Here is a 21,172-nt window from a genome sequence, read left to right as displayed (position 1 = left end):
AAGAATGCTGGTGTTATTTTGATAGGGCTTGCATTGAATATGTAGATTGCTTTGGGTAGTATCAACATTTTAACGATATTTGTTCTTCCTATCCAGGAGCATGGAATCTTTTTTCCATTTTTTTGTGTCTTATTCAATTTCTTTCATAAGCTTTCAGTAGTTTTCAGTGTATAGATTTTTCACCTTCCTGGTTTGATTTATTCCTAGGTATTTTATGGTTTTTGGTGATTCTAACATTTTTCAAAGATGAGTTGTTGGCAATTTTCATAGCTGGAAATAAGGAAATAAACTACCTATTAGTCTGGGGGCAGAAGGAACTGCTCTTAATTTCAGTTTCCAGAATAAATCTTTATTGTGTTCAAAGGTTGTCAGTGTATATAGTACATGCTAGAGATAGTCTCATGTAGAAAATTTGAGGTTTCTAGATTAAAAGTTCATTATTTGAACTTTTTCCATGTAATTTCAGTGAATGACTTTGCATGATGGAGTTGGCTTAGAAAAAAATTCCATTAAGGTAGACTGAGAGAAAGTCTGTCTGCCACTGAAACATCTGGGAATACTTTAGATTGAGTGATTAAAAAAAATTTTTTTTTAATGTTTATTATTTTTGAGGGGGAGAGAGAGACAAAGTGCGAGTGGGAAGGAACAGAGAGAGAGAAGGGGACACAGAATGTGCAGCAGGCTCCAGGCTCTGAGCTGTCATCACAGACCTGGATGTGGAGCTTGAATCCACGAAACGTGAGATCATAACCTGAGCTGAAGTTGGATGTTTAACCGACCGAGCCACCCAAGTGCCCCTAGATTGAGTGATTTTTTAACAAAAGAAATGGTGGCTTAAGTGGTATGAAATGGAGTTAGATTAGAAATGGACAGAACCTATTTATGGTCTCAAAATAAAAGACAAATGACTTGGGGAAGATTTTAAAACTGCCTCTAATTGGTCTGAATTAGAAGAAGGATTTTTCTTTTTAATAGCTTAATTTCTTCTTATAAAGTAGTACATGTTCATTATAGGAAATTCAGAAAGTAACAAAGAAAACAAAAATAACCTATTATCCTATCACACAGACAAACCATTCACACAGACAAATCTCTGTTAACATTTTGACATTTTTTTTTTCAACGTTTATTTATTTTTGGGACAGAGAGAGACAGAGCATGAACGGGGGAGGGACAGAGAGAGAGGGAGACACAGAATCGGAAACAGGCTCCAGGCCCTGAGCCATCAGCCTAGAGCCTGACGCGGGGCTCGAACTCACGGACCGCGAGATCGTGACCTGGCTGAAGTCGGACGCTTAACCGACTGGGCCCCCAGGCGCCCCTTGACATATTTTTTAAAGTATTTATTTTGAGAGACAGAGTGAGTGAGCATGAGTGGGGGAGGGGCAGAGAGAGAGAGGGAAAGAGAGAATCCCAAGCAGGCTCCACATTGTCAGCACAGAGCCTGACACAGGGTTCAAGCTCATGAACCATGAGATCATGACCTGAGTTGAAATCAAGAGCTGGAGCTTAACCGACTGAGCCACCCAGGTACCTCAACATTTTGATATATATTCTTCTGATCTCTTTTTCTATTCATACAAATCCTTTTGTTTTTGTTTTTAATGTTAAGTAGGCCTTTTGAAGAGGTAGCCTGGGTTTAAATTCTAGCTCTACTACCTTGGGCAAGTTTTTAATAATGTACCCTAGTTTCCTCATTTATTAAATTGGGATAATAATATCTATCTCATAGAGTTGTTATAAGGATTAAAGGAGTTAATATTTGTAAAGTATTTAGACGGGCGCCTGGGTGGCTCAGTTGGTTGAGCGGCCGACTTTGGCTCAGGTCATGATCTCACGGTCCGTGAGTTCGGGCCCCGTGTCAGGCTCTGTGCTGACAGCTCAGAACCTGGAGCCTGTTTCAGATTTTATGTGTCTCTCTCTCTCTGACCCTCCCCTGTTCATGCTCTGTCTCTCCCTGTCTCAAAAATAAATAAAACGTTAAAAAAATTAAAAAAAAAAAGTATTTAGAATGGTATCCATGACTTATAAATGCTATGTAAATACTGTTAAATAAATTAAGTGAATAATCTGCCATTTAAACTTAACATATGGTGAACATTTTCTCAAAGTCATAAAATATTCTCTGTAATACAATTTTTAATAATGTTTTAGTCTTCTGTCATGTATATGTCATGAATTATTTTAAAAAAATTTTTTTTATGTTTATTCATTTTTGAAAGACAGAGAGAGAGAGACAGAGCACAAGTAGGGGTGGGGCTGAGAGAGAGGGTGATACAGAATCCGAAGCAAGCTCCAGGCTCTGAGCTGTCAGCACAGAACCCGATGCAGGGCTCGAACTCAGGAACTGTGAGATTGTGACCTGAGCCAAAGTCGGATGCTCAACTGACTGAGCCACCCAGGCGCCCCTATGTCATGAATTATTTAAGTATTGCGTTTCATTCTTGGTTTTATTCTTTCCATTTTTTTCACTAATATAAATAAAGCTGTGGTCAGTGACCTTGTTCTTAAACATTTACCCACACGTCTCCATTTCCTTAAGGCACATTTCTGTGGGTAAAATTGTTGCATCCATGAATGAACATGTTTTGAAAGTGTTCGGTACTTCTTGCCAAATTGCCCTCGATTTATATTCTTAGTGTATATACATTCAGTTGTATGTGAGTGTTAGTCTCTATAATTTCACCAGTGTTGGGTATTATTACTTTTTAAAATCTTTGCCAGTTCAGCAAATAAAAATATAACTATATCTGATTTTATTTTGCATTGCCTTGATTGAGCTTTTTGTGTTTGCCATTTTTACTTTTTTCTTTTATGATTCATCCTTTAATGGCTTTCGTCCATTTTTCCTTTGGACATTTGACTTTTTCTTTCTGATTTGTAATGATAGGTGAACTACTTTTCTGTATATGACAAGTATTTCCCCATTTGTTTTATCCTTTAATCTTGTTTGACATAGACATTTCAGTTTTTGTGTAGTAGAATTAACACTTTTTCTTTATGCCTTTTTGCTTTTAATGTTAATCTTAGAAATGGTTCTTCACATTCTATAGATATCAATATTTTATGAATATAAATATTCACTCATGTTGTATCTGAGCATTATTAATCTGTCTGGAATCTATTTTGATGTATGCCTAGGGAAATCTAACTTGATTTCTTTTCAACAAAATTCATTATTCTAGCATAATTTGTTGAAAAATATTTAGTTGCCCCAATAATTTGAAATGCCAGCCTTACCTTATATATACTTTAGTCTGTTTGGAGAAGTTTATTCCATATTATTGTTCTTTTTTACCAGTTTTTATACCATTCTAATGTTTGCAGCCTTTAATGTCTGATAATGCCAATCTTCCTGATTGTTAGGGGTTTTCAAAATTTTCTTGGGTAGGCTTTCAGCTGATCCATAGAAATATAATTGTCAAACCCCATTGGGATTTTGATTCAGCTTGCATTTAGAAATAAGAGTTACTGAGCCGACAAGGTTTGAGTTAGCTATCTTGTGATGAACTATTTTTGTCTTTTAAATGTTAGATTTATCATTCCCATCCTGGGGTTATTTAGATAGCTCTCAGGATTTTGGCAGATACTTAGATGCTATCATAATCCTAACCCTATTTCATCTCTTGATTGTAATTTAAGTCTCTTGACCAAAAGGTTCTCTTCAACCATTGAGAAGCTGTGTTCAAGCCTCAGCTTGGTGGCATATGTGCTTTGGGACCTTGGGAAAGTCATTTCAATTCTGTTTACTCAGTTTTGAAATATGAGATACTTAGATTAGTATGAAGTAAGTAACTGAATGGTATGTGTGGATATGCTTCATAAACTAAAGTGGGAAAGAATACTAGTTTTAGTATGATGAACATTTTTACCTCAAAAAACAATCATGTTTTTCTTTAGTCTTTCATATCCATTAAAAAAAAAAAACAAACATTATTTAATGCCTGGGTGGCTTAGTCAGTTGAGTGTCTGACTCTTGATTTTGGCTCAGGTCATGATCTCACATTTCAGGAGTTCGAGCCTCGCGTCTGGCTCTGTGCTGACAGCACAGAGTCTGCTTAGGATTCTGTCTGTCTCTCCCCCTCTCCCTCAGTTGTGTGCTCTCTCTCTTTCTCTAAAAAATGAATGCATAAACAAACAAATACTAAAAAAAATTTAATGACCCAGCTGAAAATCTGCTTTGCAAAAACTGTTTGGTGTGGAAATCTAGAAGGTATGATTTATTTAGCCTTTATTTAATAATACTATACCAACAACAACAGAAAGGTTACATCAATCTAGCAGATTATAAACATTTTCTTGTTTTTTGATAGCTCTTTATACTGCCATCATGAGAATAAATTGTTGCTCACTCATTCCTTGATTCTTGCCTGTAGCCTTCCTGGATAAACATTTTCAGATTTTATGTATTATGGTAAAAATATTTTTTAGTTTTCTTGAGCATTTTCTATTTCTCCCTGAGATCTTCGGTCCTTCATTTAGGTAACTGGATAGACATATATCAGATTTGGACTCTGTTTTCTTAAATATCATTTTAACCTTCAAGAGTCTTGACAGCAATTATTTAAATAAAATTTTTCTGTTATTTTGTTCACATAAATTAGTTACTTAAGCTGCCTCAACAAGGTAAAAGTTAAATATTTCTGTTGTGCCTTAAGCTTACATAAAGCCCCTTGACAAGTATCAGCCTTAGTTTTGACAACTAATCCCTCCTTTGAGTGGCTAGTAGAGCCTGTCTCACTGCCTGCCAGCATCTCAGTTGGGGCTCATGTTCATAGTCGCAGTTTACTGGTCCACGTCATTTTCCCTAATCCCCAGTTTCTGTTGGAGGATGTGAGAGAGACACCAACCCAGTGTGTACAGATGTCTTCATTCTTTATTGTGTTAGCTGATCATGATACAATGTCTTTAGACACAAATATAGCAATAGTAATAATAACTTATCTCCTCTCTTTTTGGTTTTAGCCAATACCTAGCTATATCTATCAATTACTACTAACATATTCTTAAACATCAGTAGCGTCATAAACTTTTCTCATTAATGTAGTCTTATTTTACTGAAACCTCCTCTACTTGTCCTTTTCTCTATAGCTAGGAAATCCCCCCTCCCCCCCCTTTCTTTTTTTTTTTTTTTCTTGGAGCTGCCTTTCTCTGCCTGTTCCCTCCCCTCATTCCCTTTTCCCATAACATCATCCTTTCTTGTGAGCTTCCAGCCTTGGGGAATCTGGTACGAATCCTCTTTCCACTTCCTGTCCCATACAAACTCAGTGTGGCTTCCTGCTCAGTTCTTCTATTTGTCCCTTGGACTTTGATCCCTCCTTTTTCTGCCCTTAGCGACAGCTTCACTGTCTTTTTCCTTTCTACTCCATGCACCCAGCTTCCTTTAAATTGTTAAACACTTAAAAACTGAAATACTTGTGAACTTTAGGCTGTGATTTAATGTTTTTAATATAACAAATTGTATGTTCTGTAGTATTCATCTGAAGCTTGAATTTAAGGTGCTTGCAGAGATCTCTTCTTCAGCAAGAGCCTCTCAGTTTTAAACTAGAGCTTCATCAGCCAGAGCAGCCTGAGCATACCGAAACTCCAGATCAGCCTCTAGCATCTAATAGCAGTGCTGTATTTCATCAATTCTGAAATACATTTTTACCTCTAAAATTAGGGTACATATTATAATCAATAGTATCATGAGTTAATTGGCAGCATGTTTTTCTTAGAGATAACATATAAAATGGTGTATATTTGAAAATTGATAGTGTCGTAGATACGATGAAATATAGTAACAATAAAAGCAATAGCTAACATCTTTTGAGTACCTACTGTGAACAGGAATTTTTCTAGGGGCTTTATGTGTATTATCTCATTTCATCCTTATGCCATCTTTCAGAAGTCAGGATGCTCAGTTGAAAAAGCTAAGGCCTAGAAGTGCAGCTAGTAAGTGAGGGAGCTGAGATTTGAGCTCAAGCCACAGAATAGCCCCAGAGCTGCCCGCTTAGCTCGCCTGCCACCACACCATCCTGCCTCTTCATAACTGTCTTTCTTTTCCTCTTTAAGGCATCGTTGGCTTCACTCTATGACTGATGATCCTCCAACAACAAAACCACCTACCGCTCGTAAATTCATTTGGACAAACCATAAGTTCAATGTGAGTGGCACTCCAGAACAATATGTACCTTATTCTACCACTAGAAAGAAGATTCAAGAGTGGGTCCCACCTTCAACACCTTACAAGTAAAGACGATGGAAAATAATTTAAACATGTATAATATGGGGCTCTTCATGTAATTGCACTTTTACTGATTAAAAGTGTTTGATTAAGCAATGTCTTTTATGCCTTTTTGCCCTTACCTTTGTCATTTATGAACTGCAAAATAGAAGCTTACAAACATGTGTAATTGAAGTAGACCTCTGTTGGGGTGTATTCCCTCCTTGCTGCTGCGGGCATGGCTGTGCTTCAGGACATTGCCTCACATAGTTGACCGACAGGGGAAGGCCTAAAGCTGAGCTGAGTCCAACAGACTTTATTGTGGGAATCTGAAACATGGTGGGACACAGGCTGAGTCACCAGAGCTGAATGGCTTTGATGGTAGCTCTCTAAGGGGAAGGTTATCAGGGATTTCCTATTTCCTGAGTTTTGGTTCTTTCACTGTTTATTTGGACCTGTGAACTATCACAGGATCCATTCCAATATATTCTGATTTCCTTAAGCTAACTGGGATCATTGATTTTTCTTGTTATTTGCAAATAAAAGAACTTTAGCTAATATCCAGATTGGTTCCAGAGAATGGGCTGTAGACAAAAGACCTTCAGGGAAATGTGGAATCTTCGGAATTGGTCGTATCTGGGTACTAGGAAAGGCAGTGCAACACCCTTCTGTATTCTGGATGGAAAGCTAGCAGCTTCGGTGATCAGACAGCCTATCAGATTATTGCCTTTAGTCACCAGTTTCCATGAGCTCCCTGAGAAGGCCTTTGGATATTTGTTAGCAGCCACCACAGAACAATTTAACGGTGAGAGGAGAAAAATGTTAGGAATTTGAAACCAGATGGTTGCTTGCAAGAGCACTGGAGAACTTACAGGAGAAAGTGAACCTCAATTCCCAAATCGCAACTCCAGGCATTGAGTAAAACTCAGGGCAATTACATGACTTTGCTAACCTCCCTTAACTCCTAGACGTGAGGTAGTTCTTAGGACCAGAACCCTCGACTTAAGAGCCGTGCCCTAATAGTAGATATGTGTGCTATGAACCTTCTGCCCAGCTGCTTCTTCAGGTGATGTATACTTGGAATGGAGAAATACCTAAAGTTTTCAGGGATCCGCGGATACTTGCTCCAAGTTAGCCCCAACTTGAGGGGGAAGAGAGAACACTATAGCCCACTCACTGGTCAGAATAGAGACCATGGGAAGCAGATGGGACCCTCATTTCACCGGAACATGAACTCTTCTGTCTTCACCCCATCCATCCCTTGGTTTATTTCCTCAGTTCCTAAGTGTAGATGGGCTGGACATCCTTTGCAGAACCTCAGCATTAGGTCTCTGCCCTGAGGAGTAAGTGCTCCAGTGGCAGAAGGACAAGGAGAAGCCATTGTGTGTTCCTTCCCTGCCAGAATAAGTGAAAAAGCAGAATCTCTTTGGGGTGCAACGTCAGTACAACCATCAGAGGGTAGAAAGATGCGGATCATTCCTGTCATATCCCCAAAGGGACAGTGTACTTCCATTTGACTGGTAAGTAAGAGTGATCGTCTTGGAGAATGACAGTGGGCTGTACGATAAAACTAATCTTAAGATGATCTAAACTGTAGCTCCTGTTCCTGAAATGGTCTCTTTATTGGAGCAGCTTAATATAGCCTCTGGCATTGGAGAGGTAACTATGGGTCTAACCACTGCATTTTTATCCATTTTGGTTTGTAGAATCCATCAGCAGCTGTTTGCTTTTACATGGCAGGGACAGAAATAGCTTTATAAATCTGTCCCACGGATGTCAAGTCCAGCCATCTGCTACACAAGGACACATAATGCCTCACCGAACCATAAGATGTTACATTAGTCTACTGTGTTGATGCAGAACAGACAATACCGGAAACCCTAAAGCCTTGGTGAGACACACATATACCAAAAGATGAATCTGATTCTTCCAGAAATGTAGGGACTTGACTCCTTAGTAAAATCCTCAGGGATTCAGTAACCTGGCACATGTTGAGATGGCCCCTCCAGTGTTAAGGACAAATTGCTACAACTAAGAAAGGCATGGTACTTTGTGGCGCCCTGGATTTTAGGGACAGCGTATAGCACACAGGTGTCTTGCACTTATTTATTTACCGGGTGACCTGAGAACCTGGCAGTGCAAAAATAGTCTCTCTCGGTGGCTTTAGTCCAAGCAGCTCTGCTGCTCAGCTCTCCAAGTATTGGGATGATCGGGATGCTCACTGAAGTCAGAAACCGCAAGAGTCACAGTGGAAGCCCACAGGACTGCGGAGCAAGGCCATGACCCCATTTTGGAAGACTACTCTTTTCCCTTTGAGAAACAGCTTCCATTTGTTCTGGTATGTTAGAGACCATGGGACACCATGTATGCTCTAATCCACCTACTGATTAAGTTACCATAGCACTGTGTCACCTCATATGGTAACAGAGCAGGCCAGGAAGGCACTTCTAGTTTGTGGGAGCAGAATTCTCCCCACTCTGTGCCTTTAACCACCCTATTCCCACACCTGCTGCTACCGATCTGTCCCTTTGCTCTTGTGGAGAGTTGTTGGCTAATTAACTGAGAATGCAGAAAGTCAAGCCTGGCTTATAGGTATTGTGGAACAATATTTACTGCCAGCTGCAAGCATACTCTGGTATACCACAGCCCCTGTGAGCAGTTATCTTGAAGGACAGCAGAAGGCAAATCTCACTCAGTAGGCAGGATTTCAAGCAATGCCTTGTATCATGTACTTTGACTTGAAGGAAACATGATCTGAGTCCGGTTACATAACCAATCACCGATTATATGGTCAAAGACTTGAAAAAAGCAACATTGAAAATCGGTGTGAAGGTTTTGGGACAAGCTTTGCAAATGGACCTTCAGAATTGGACCCACAGTCCAGGAAGATTAGAGCAAAGCAGCTAAGTGTTTATAGGGATCACCTCCTGAGCACAAACCCTTGCCTCTATGCCAGCTTCTGGGGAAAGCCAACATAAAACACACATCTAAGACCAGCAGCCTCATCACGGCAAGTTCATTTCATTGGACTGCTTCCATTTTGGAGGGAGCTTGATTTGTTTCCAAGGAAATAGGCACTTACTCTAAATGAGGATCTGCTTTCCTTGTCTGGTATATCTGGGTCAGCACCAACATTCTTTGGCTTAGAAAGCCTTCTGTTTGGGACGCCTGGGTGGCTCAGCTGGTTAAGCAACCAACTCGTGATTTCGGTTCAGGTCATGATCTCAAGAGTTTGTGAGTTCAGGTCCTATGTCAGGCTCTGTGCTTAGCTCAGAGTCTTGGGATTCTCGCCCTCTCTCTCTGCCCCTCCCCCACACGTGCGCATGTGTGCACTCTCTCTCTCTCTCTCAAAGTAAATAAACCTTCAAAACAAAAAACAAAAAAAAGCCTTCTATTTCATCATACACAGGAGAGTGCCCCTGGCCAAGAAACTCTCTTCACAGAAAAGACGAGAGGCAATGAACCCGTGTCTGCTGGAGTCCCCGCTTGTGTTCATGAGGTGCCCTCGTCTCTTTCTCAGACCTCCTCTTTCTCTATTCTCCCTCTATCACCCATTTTGTATGCCACATCAGCCTTTCTATTCTGAAAACAGCCAGGTTCACTCTGGTCTCAGGGCCTTTGCCTTTGCTCTTCCTCCTGCCTGGAACAGTAACATCTTTGTACTGCTTCCTCCTTTTTATCATTGATGTCTCAGTTTACCAATATCACCTCAACAAGATGTTCTAGGTCTGCCTAACCTAAAGGAGCTCCCGTGAAACATCCTATTATTTTAGTTTCAGTTATATAAATTTGCTTGCTTTACCTTCTTCATAGTACTTACTGTTTCTTTTTGAGGAAAGGCATGAATAAAATTATCCCAGTAAATAATCTGTAAATCCAGTAAAGAATTCCAGTAAATACTCTGTGTGTTAAGCATTTACTGAATACACCTGTGAAGGCACTATACATATAGACATAATAAAGTAATCTAGTACTGATCAGATTTAATAAGTTTGCTACAGGAGAGATAACAACTGAAATTAAGTAGCAGCAGCCTTGAACAGCATGCTAATTCTGTGATTTCAGGAGGTAAAAACCCTTGTGGAGAATAACAGCAGAGCATGCAAATAGTTACAAATAGGGAACCAAAAAACGCATCGACCAATTTTTATAAGAGAAAGAAAAAAGTACACTCATTGCCATGATGTTGTGCCGCATTTCCAGAAACACTGGTAATTATTTTCAGGGTTTGTGGTCACTCGTGTGATCGGCCTGCAAAGACCTCGAGGCCTGCTTCACAGCTTTAAATCTCACTCCTACATGGGGAGAAACCCCATCTATAATATTCTCCTCACATGCAATGGAATCCATACCCTGCTGTGCACTAGTACGAAATGCTGTTGCATCCTAAGTGCACAGTAATCAAGCCACATTTGCCAGCTCTGGCTCCAGGAAGGCAGTGTCTAAGATTGAAGCAAATAATGAAATGACAGAAGTGGACCTGTGGTGGATTGTTTAACAAATCCGCTGGGATAGAACAGGCCTTAGAAAAGTTGTTTCCCGGGGCACCTGGGTGGCTCAGTTGGCTGGGCATCCGACTTCAGCTCAGGTCATGGATCTTGAAGCTTGTGAGTTCAAACCCCACATCCGGCTCTGCGCTGACTGCTCAGAGCCTGGAGCCGGCTTCAGATTCTGTGTCTCCCTCTCTCTCTGCCCCTCCCCTGCTCACGCTCTCATCCTCTCAAAAATAAATAAACATTAAAAAAAATAATAAGAAAGGAAAGTTGTTTCCCGGGCTGATGTCCAACCCTCCTGTGCCAGAGCAAGGGACACCGTGCATGTCTCACCTACGTGCATAGGGTGTGAATGGTGCCCCCTGCATGCACAATGCATTAGTTCTGGGTTACTCACCAGGATGTGTCAGAGAGAGAATCCAGTTCCTGGAAAGCATATGTCTGGGCATCTGTTGTTTGTGCTTGCCCAGCATTGCTTTTCTTGTCTTCTGTCATACAATCCTGATTTCTCGTGGGGACCATCCTTCCCCTACTTTTAGTCTATATGAATCAGTGGATTTTTACCCACTCTCCAATTCTCAAAATATTGTATGTATCCCACTGGCTTCAGTGATTGATTCAGGAAATACACGACCCAAGACATGCCAATGAAATTCAAGTACATGACATTAGTTGGAAATACTGGAAAGCAGAATTCTTCATTCTATAAGATTTGAAGCTAGGTTTGAAGATATGTGCCAGGTGGGGCCGGGAGGCACTCCGCTAAGGAAGGCAGCCTGCAAGTAAAGTCAGTGTGAAGGAAAGTGGAGCCAAGAGAAGGAACGAGACAGATTCCTGATGACTGTTCAGCACCTGGCTCCAGATGAGCCTGAAGCTAGAACTCACTTAGACTTCTCAGGAAAGTGGACCAAGAAATTTCCCTAACGTTTTCTCCTGAATCTAGATGGCGTAGGGTTCTTCCGCTTGCAACTGACTGTCCTCACTGACATGACATCTGTGTGACTTTATTACTTCTCTATAGTCATGAAATCTGTTATTGGTATGCACCATCTTTCTTGTCAGATATAGCCCTGAGTATGAATTTTCTGACTCGTAAATGTGGGTATATCGTGGGCCAGTGGTTGTTAGGATTTATTACTGTAAACTAATAGCTTTAAGATTTCTAAAATTTGTGCTGAGGTGGGTACATACATTCCGTGAGGCTCCTGCATATGCGTTTGAGGATATATCCAGGTCTTTGAAATTCCTGTATGTGATGGCTCAACTGGATGATTCCAGTTGGAGAGGTCTGTGGATTTGCAGATTCAGCTACATGTAGTCTGGAGTTGGAACTTTGAGCCACAATAAAATCACTAAAAAATGGACAATCATGGGGCACCTGGGTGGCGCAGTCAGTGAAGTGTCCGACTTCAGCTCAGGTCATGATCTCTCAGTCTGTGGGTCGGAGCCCCACGTCGGGCTCTGTGCTGACAGCTCGGAGCCTGGAGCCTGCTTCGGATTCTGTGTCTCCCTCTCTCTCTGCCCCTCCCCCATTCGTGCTCTGTCTCTCTCTCACTCTCTCAAAAATAAATAAACAGTAAAAAAAATTTTTTTAAATGGACAATCATTTTTATGTCACTAAATAAGGCTAAGCAGCAGCCCCACAATTTTAAGTGATTTATAATGCTCTTTTCAAAGCAAAGGGAGGATGAAAAATTATGTACCAGAAAATCTGCATCCTAATTTGAAATTTAAATTAAGTTGCCATAAAAAATTATTTTCTCATTCATGAAAAGCTGTCTGTTTGCAGGTAGGACTAATAAATTTACAATGTTAATGTCAAAAATTACTCATAGAAGAAGCAGTTTGCTGTATAAAAGGCATCCACACAAAATATGCTATCTCACAAGTATTATCTAATCAAACAGCAATAAGGGCTAAGAGAGGATGCCTATGGGGGAGGGTGTTGGTTTTCAGAATCTGGGAGGAATCTATATTTTAAAGATGAATATATAGTATTAAAACATACTTTTGCATTGGTAAAATGAATAAAACAATCCACCGTATTATTTTCATGATACAAACTGCAAGGAACAAAACTCAGTCAAATTCTTGGCTGTTCAGACATCTGAGTTAAAAAGAAAATTGAGAATTAGGATCAACTGCTAATAGGTATAGGGTTTCTTTCCAAGGTGATGGAAATATCCTAAAATCAGTTAGTGATAATGGTTGCACAGCATTGTGAATATACTAAGAACTACTGAGTTATACACTTTAAAATTTATGCCATGTGATTTTTAAAAAAGGTCTAAGAAAGTTCTTAAATTTTTTTTAATGTTTATTTATTTTTGAAGGAGAGAGAGACAGAGTGTGAGTGGGGGAGGGGCAGAGAGAGAAGGACACACAGAATCCGAAGGAGGCTCCAGGCTCTGAGCTGTCAGCACAGAGCCCGACGCAGAGCTCGAACTCACAAACTGTGAGATCATGACCTGAGCTGAAGTCGGAGGCTTAACTGACTGAGCCACCCAGACACCCCGTAAGAAACTTAGTTCTAATAGACTATTGACAGTGATCCAGGATCTTCAGCACACACAAAAAGTGATGTTTACCTGACTATAGATCTTCTTTTTTAGAAATGTTTTTATTTAAAAAAAAATTTTTTTTTCAACGTTTATTTATTTTTGGGACAGAGAGAGACAGAGCATGAACGGGGGAGGGGCAGAGAGAGAGGGAGACACAGAATTGGAAACAGGCTCCAGGCTCTGAGCCATCAGCCCAGAGCCCGACGCGGGGCTCGAACTCACAGACCGTGAGATCGTGACCTGAGCTGAAATCGGACGCTTAACCGACTGAGCCACCCAGGCACCCCTAGAAATGTTTTTAAAGTTTATTTTGAGAGAGAGAGCAGGGGACAGAGAGAGAAGGAGAGAGAGAATCCCGAGAAGGATCCACGCTGACAGCATGGAGCTGGACGCGTGGGGCTCAAATCCCACGAATGGTGAGGTCATGACCCAAGCCGAAATCAAGAGTCAGACGCTTAACTGACTGAACCATCCAGGCACCTCCTACTGTAGATCTTCTTAAAATCAACTTGTCTCCAGGGCAGACAGGAGACATATGATTATTCCATCTTCTGGCAATAGGTTGAGTTTAGTCTTCTGCAAATTCCCTTACCTGAAGGCAAGTGCAATGTGACTTGAGGCCGGATAAGGTATGGAGTAAAGGTGTGGGAGGGGAACGGAAAGGAAGGGAACGAGAAAAAGGTAAGTGAGGATGCCAAATGCCTAAGCATTATAAGACCATATAGAAGTTGGATAGTCACTGGGGAGGGCTGGATGCTGATCTGACCAGGATGTCCTGATATTAGATTTTGATACCTCTGGCTAGGAGAGAATCTCAGGAAACTTTGGCTAAAAAGAAAACCAATTTAAAAGTGCCTTCAGTAACAAGGCATTTAGGGGCACCTGGGTGGCTCAGTCAGTTAAGTGTCAGACTTTGGCTCAGGTCATGATCTTGTGGTTCTTGAGTTAGAGCCCCGCATCAGGCTCTGTGCTGACAGCTCAGAGCCTGGAGCCTGCTTCAGATTCTGTGTCCCCCTCTCTCTCTCTGCCCCTCCCCCACTAGCACTCTGTCTCTCAAAAAAATCCCATTAATAATAATAATAATAATAAGATTTAATAATACACATATTAAAGAATCTATAGTTAGACTTTAGCAAATAGGTAGTTTCTAAGTTCAGTGGCTTCATACCATTATCAAGGACTCTGGTTTTTCCCATCTATACCCATCCTCACTATGGTGATGTCTTCTCTTAGTTTGGCTCCTTTCATAGTCCTAACTACTGCAGTTCTGGACGTCACATGCAGATAACAACATCCAGAGGCAGAAGAAGGGGGATGCCCATGTCTTCTACCCTTTTTGAAAGGACAAAAAATCTTCCCAGAAACTTCCAGCATTCTCTTGGTCGGAACTGCACCTCTTGCCCATGTCAGTCAGTCACTGGACAAGGATCATGAGATGACCAAGTCTGATTTATTAATCAACAGTCATCCCCAGAGACCAGACAAGGACTCAGCTTTGTTAAAAGACATGAAAGGCAAACAAAATTAAGGTTCTGTTAGCAAAGGCTGAAGGAATAACTCTTGGTTTGCATTAATGATATCTGTCTTGGAGAATCCTAATCTGAGCTTGGTGGTGCCCTACTGGCTCTCGTGGTGTCATAATGGAGAAAAGCGGCCTTGTCTGCTGAAAAAAATACTATTTTTCTGGGGCTTTGTCCAAAAATGTAAGGCTCTTTTGACAAAAACCTTTTTATTTTGAACTATGTACTTATAGGTGACCTCAGACGACCTCCCTTACTTAGGTCGGCTTTACCAGAGAATCTCAAGGCGGTTGCATTTGGAGACAGCTTGCCCTGCAGGCTGACCTGGATATGTTTCAGTTTGAGAATTGAGATGGCCATTAATACTGTCATGACTATGCTTGCTCCAGTTCCTTATTGTCCTCACACAGTAAATTAAAACCCTTAACTAATTTTCCATTGTTGAAGAAGAGCAAAGATCTCATATTTTCCCTCATGGTCCCTTAGAGCAGTTTCTCCCTGACTTTTGACTGAGTAATGGCTGCCTTGCCTTCTTGTTTCTTGTTCATCTGTGTTTGCTGATTGAGTTTGATGTTGAAAATTCTTTTAGGGTCCTAGAATTAGCCACTCTTTCATTTTGCACACCGCATTTTGGAGAACATCTTGGAATCTAAGAAATAAACTTCTTTGCCCAACTTTATAGCATATTTATACAATTAATGATTCAATGATTATTTTAGAACACTTGGTTGTTAGATTCCTATTTTATTAACAAACACCCTGCACGGTTTTGTTCTTCTCTCCAGCATTGCTTAGTCCGGGAAGCAAGGTGACAATTAGAGGGACAATCGGTTCTAGAGTGGACCTAAGACCACCCTAGAGGTTACTAGCCATGTAGCTTTGAACAATTAACTTCTAGGAACTCAGTTTCCTCATTTACAACACATGAATAATAAAACCCTCCTCACGGAGTTGTCAGGTAAAGTACCTGATATATGGAGCCATTACTGTTATTATCATACCTTTTTTTTTGGTAATTTAATTTTATTTGTTTTTAAACCACTTTATTGAGGTTAGATTGACAGATAAAAAGCTGTACATATTTATTGTATACTACTCGATGAACTTAGCAATAAGTATACACCCGTGAAACCACCATCATCATCATCAAGGCTATAAACTAGCCATCACCTCCCAACTCTTTATTGTTATTATTATAATTTTCTGTGGTAACAATGCTTAACATAGGATGTACTTTCTTTTTTTTAAGTTTTTTTTTTAATGTTTATTTAGTTTTTGAGAAAGAGAGAGAGATAGAGTGAGAGAGGGGTAGAGGCAGAGAGAGAGGGAGACACAGAGTCTGAAGCAGGCAACAGGCTCTGAGCTGTCAGCACAGAGCCCGTGGTGGGGCTCAAACTCACGAACTGAACCGTGAGATCATGACCTGAGCCAAAGTCAGATGCTCATCCAAGCCACCCAGGTACCCCAAGATGTACTTTCATAACAAATTTTAAGTATGGAATCTAGCGTTGTTAGCTACAGGCATTATGCTGTATAGTGAATCTCCAGAGGGCATACCTTAATTATTGTAAACGGCTCACAGGCAGGGACGCCTGGGTGGCTCAGTTGGTTAAGTCTCCGACTCCTGGCTCTGGCTCAGGTCATGATCTCGTGGTTCATGAGTTTAAACCCTGCTGTCAGCACAGAGCCCGCCTCAGATCCTCTGTCCCCCTCTCTCTTGCCCCTCCCCTTCTCACACTCTCTTTTTCTCAAAAATAAATGAACGTCTAAAACAGTGTTTAAAAAAAATAGGCTCACAGGCTAAAGATCCAAACACCTAACAAAAATTCTAGAATAATGATAATTTGGTTTACTGATGAATAGTTCTCAAAAGTATAACCAATTTTAGGCCTTTTTACTATTACTTATTTTTAATTAATAGAATCATATAAATACTAACTAGTTCAACGAAACCTTATATTAGCTGTCAATATAGGTCACTAGGCAATACACTTACCATGATGGCACTGAGTAATGTATAGAATCACATATTGTACGCCTGAAATTAATATAACACTGTAGGTTAACTCTCCTGGAATTAAAATTTTAAACTTAATAAAAAAGTATGGGTCACCTATACAAGAATGACTTAGAGATACTTTTGAAAGTTTTTTCATGCAATATTCCTTTAAGTATTTTTTTAAGTTTATTTTACTTCTTTTGAGAGGTAGACAGCGTGTGCATGCACGCTTGTACATGAGTCGGGGAGGGGCAGACAGGGTGGGGGAGAGAGAGAGAGAGAGAGAGAGAGAGAGAGAGAGAGAGAGAATCCCAAGCAGGCTCCGCACCAGCAGCACAGAGCCCCACACAGGCTCAAACCCACCAACCATGAGGTCACGATCTGAGCTGAAATCAAGAGTCTGTCACTCAGCCAACCAACAGAACCACCCAGGCACCCCTCCTTTAAGTTTTAATAAAAACTTAATTTTGAATTATTATTTCACTGATTAAAAAATCCATAATAAATGTAACTTATATTTGGAAATAAAGATCAAAATATAGCTATGATATTAGCTTTTATCTTTTTAGTATCTCCTTTAATTTATGGGAAATTTATATTTGATATTTTCAGTAATGTACAGTTAATTTCCCACCTCCTTTGGGGGCTAATTAAATGCTTTAGGAAGATCAAACCAAATCCATAGTACATTCCAGACAGCTGTAATTCTGTAATGTTTTGCTTTTGCCAAGACAACTTAGACCAGCTTAGGATAGTAGCAGGTTATGAAAATGACTTTAATAACTAATTCAATGAAAGTGGTGTACATTTGTTCTTTATCGCTCAGCACCAGTTTTTTCTCTTTGAAAATAGTATCTCCTTCCTTTGAGGAAGTTCTTCCCATCCCAGTCCCAGAGTACCCCACCTCCTATCCTTACACCAAGAGTGAGTATATGACTGAGGCCGGGCCAATCCTAGGACCATCCTCAATTAGTGGCCCAGAAATAAGCATGTGACCCATACCAGGCTAATCAAATCCTTCTCTAGGAATTTTTCTAAGTGAAACTGGTAGAGAAATTACTCTGTCCGACCACGGTCACAAACACATATGTATATATATACACATATATATGTATATATTTACATATATATATTTACTATATATATATGATGGAATATTACTCAGCTATAGAAAAGAGTGAAATCTTGCCATTTGCAACAACATGGATGAAACTAGAGGGCATTTTGCTAAGTGAAATAAGTCAGACAGAGAAAGACAAATATCATATGATTTCACTTATATGTGGAATCTAAAAATCAAACGAAACCAACCAACAAACAAAACAAAACAGAAACAGACTCATAGATACAGGAAATAAACTGTTGGTTACTAGAGCAGGGAGGGGTTAGGGAGCAGGCAAAATAGGTGAAGGGGATTAAAAGGTATAAACTTCCACTTATAAAATAAATAAGTCATGGGGATGTGATGTACAGCATAAGGAATATAATCAATAATTTGTAATTATTTTGTATGGCGACAGGTGGTGGGGGTCATTTCATAATGTATAAAAATATTGAATCACTATGATATATACCTAAAGTGAAGAAGGTATTGTATGTCAATTATGCTTCAATTTTTTAAAAAATAATTTCAAAAATTAAAGAAAGAAAGAATGAAAAGAGTCCCAGGTGTGTTAAGTCCCTGATTCCTAGCTCTGGAGAGCCTTAGGGCTGCCCAATTCCTGGATGTCTTCCTTTGATTCTATGACTTTCTCCTTCCCACAAGTCCCTTTTTGCTCAAATGAAGTTCCAGCTGAATTTCTTTTACTGGCAGGAAAAACAGCCCTGACAAATAAAAGAGGGCATTAGTAGTCTTCAGTGGTACTTGGGTAACAATCAGTGCTTTCCAAGCTTGTAAAGCGGGTTATGGAAGAGAGTAATTTTTATTTTCATTCTTTTGAGATAGGATTATTAGTGTCTTATTTAATGCTATCTGGCTTTAAAGGAATAAATGTCATTTGTAATTAGATTAAAGGGATGTGTTTGACAGCCTTCACTGACCTTCAGTTTTCTACAGATGGCTTTCTCTGGCTAAGTTGTCACTCCAAACCTGGACTTTGATTGAGCATTGTTATTTTGGGTCATTTGTACGAGGCCTCCATTAGCCCAACTCAGCCTTTTGCTCTTGCTTTATCTTTGCAGCCTCCTAACGACAGGTCAGCTTCCAAATGCCAGTATGGGACTGACAGTCACTACCTAGGCCATGTTACTTCTGACTGTGTTGCAGTGGATCTTTTGCTTCCACTCATGGAGCTTGTATCACTTGACGTTGATTTCTTTTCAGCCGTTGCTAGGATACGCCATCAGCATCCATTCATCCTTTAGAATTACAGCCAACTCAGGCTTTTCCTGACTTCTCAGTATTGCAAAAGCAGAGGCAATGTCAGAAGATTCCCATTTGATTTTGTGAAGGGTCATTAGGAATGTTGTTGGGGCCTTGGGGAGGGCAGGTGCTCTAGCCCTGAGACTCAAATGTTGGGTAGGATCTTCCTGGTCCTTCAGACTTGAAAAAAAATGGACTTAAACCCTCCCTGTTCCTTTCACATTTGAACAAAATCCAGTAATCTATCCAAAGATTCAGGGAAGCGTACAGTTTATGTTCATACAGATTAAGCTCTGACTCCAGATTCCTATTTCTGTTGAACTAATCCATTCAGAATTAGTCCATTCAGTAGAATATAGAGTCCTATATATGCTATCTATTGCAATTCTACAACAACATGGATATAGACCTCAGCCCCTTCTCCTAATTTCCATAAAAAATTACTCACAATAGATATTTTTCTGCCCAGCAGACTTCAAAAAGACGATTTGGGGTGACCGATGGTCTTATTCTTCAAAAAGATTATCAATCTCAACATTAACATCAGGTATTTGTAAATGTCCTCCTCAAATCTGTTGTGTTGCTTGCTTTTCCTCTTCTCCTGTTATTTCCTGCTCTGTAAGGAGCTAAAAAAAAAGAAAAGAAAAAAAAGAAAATGAGTTCTCATTTACATAATACAGAGCAATTCAGTTTTCATCTATCCTATATCCAACTCTCTTTGCATATCTAAGAATTTTGCTTTGTCATTAGAGTGTATAAAGGCCCAGGTTTGCGTTCATTTCGTCTCATGTCAACATTTTGGGAGCTTGCTGTGCTAAGTGCTCTGTAAGGCTCTGTGCTGAGTGCTTTTTCCCTGTGTATCTCATTCAATTCTCAAAACCACCCTGTGAGGCAAGGTGCTTATCTCACAAAATGAGGCAACAGAGGCATAGCAAGGTAAATGGCTGTGCCCAGGGACACTCAGCTAGTTGATTTTGAATTCAAGTTCCAGGGCATTCTAGCAACCACTAGAAAGAAACATGATTTGAACATGACGGCCTCATGGAGCTGCACATAGCCCTGGACTCTCCACCTTTGAACTACTTTCAGGTTCTCACCAAGATAGAGTACCAAGGCTCTATCTTAAGCTATATTATTTCCCATCTCTTTTACTAGCAGCTGAACAAAATTCCTAACCTATTCCTAACCAGGAATCCCTAACAGAATTCCTAACCTCTACTGGGATTAAAAAAATAAACTATTTGCCAGTATTTAAAAATTGGGTGGTCATACATAATAATCTAGATTTCTGCTTTCTCTTGAGAAACAAACCTATCAACCCTGGGCCTGTATTACCCTTGGTGACAATCTGCTACAGCCCGACCACTGGTGGATAACTAATTTGTGTTACTTACAGGCTTTTGAGCCTCTTTCACCTCCGTTTTGTTACTTTTTGTCCCCCAGTCCAGCAGGCTGGTGAGCAGAAAGGAGAGGCATTGGGGGACTGAGCTAGAAGCTTGATGTGTTTACCTCCTTCCCTACTTGGGAAAAGCCCTGTGATGGGGACCTTTGCATTTCTACACTCTGGAGTCTGTTGAGAGGGAGTTTCTTTGTCTGTTTTGCTCTGAACTCAAGAAGGGAGTGATCTCTAACACATCTGGGGCATGGTGGCTGCAGTGATGGTGGCCACTAATGTGGGCTGTGTAGGGGTGGCAGTTCTGGAGAAGGTGGTTGAAGCAATGGACAGCACCTGAAACCCTGGCATGAGTGGTCAAGGAGCCCCTGAGCTCAGCGTAGCATTCCCTCCTGGTGGGGTTTGAGGACTGGAAGGATCTAGGGATTGTAGGAAGAAAAATTCCACATGGGGTGAAGGGGGAAGGTGACTGCCCCCTTACTAGAGTAGGAGAGCCTAGACTCTTGAGATGCCACTCCTGAGAGCAAGGAAACTCCATCTCCAGACCCAGAAACACGAAAATGCCCCACATGGCTGGGCCTGGGACTGTTCTCCTACAATGGAATCTCATTTAGATGTGAAGTAAGGGAAAAAGCAGTC

At 40.4% G+C, this 21,172-nt stretch overlaps 1 protein-coding gene across 1 annotated transcript in view; it reads left to right on the top strand.

The window, feature by feature from the left end:
* The window catches only part of NDUFA12 (NADH:ubiquinone oxidoreductase subunit A12), a 29,345-nt gene extending 23,019 nt beyond the window's left edge, over positions 1 to 6,326 (top strand). The window contains exon 4 of the mRNA XM_015070474.2: positions 6,055 to 6,326. Coding sequence (XP_014925960.1) covers positions 6,055 to 6,235 — 181 coding nt within the window. The 3' untranslated portion in view covers positions 6,236 to 6,326. The remainder of the gene's footprint in view (positions 1 to 6,054) is intronic.
* Positions 6,327 to 21,172: the final 14,846 nt, after the last annotated feature.

The sequence above is a fragment of the Acinonyx jubatus genome, chromosome B4, assembly GCF_027475565.1.
Source record: "Acinonyx jubatus isolate Ajub_Pintada_27869175 chromosome B4, VMU_Ajub_asm_v1.0, whole genome shotgun sequence".
In the NCBI taxonomy this organism is placed as follows: Eukaryota; Metazoa; Chordata; class Mammalia; order Carnivora; family Felidae; genus Acinonyx; species Acinonyx jubatus.
Note: the sequence above shows the minus strand (reverse complement) of the source record. Positions and strands in the feature narration are given on the sequence as shown.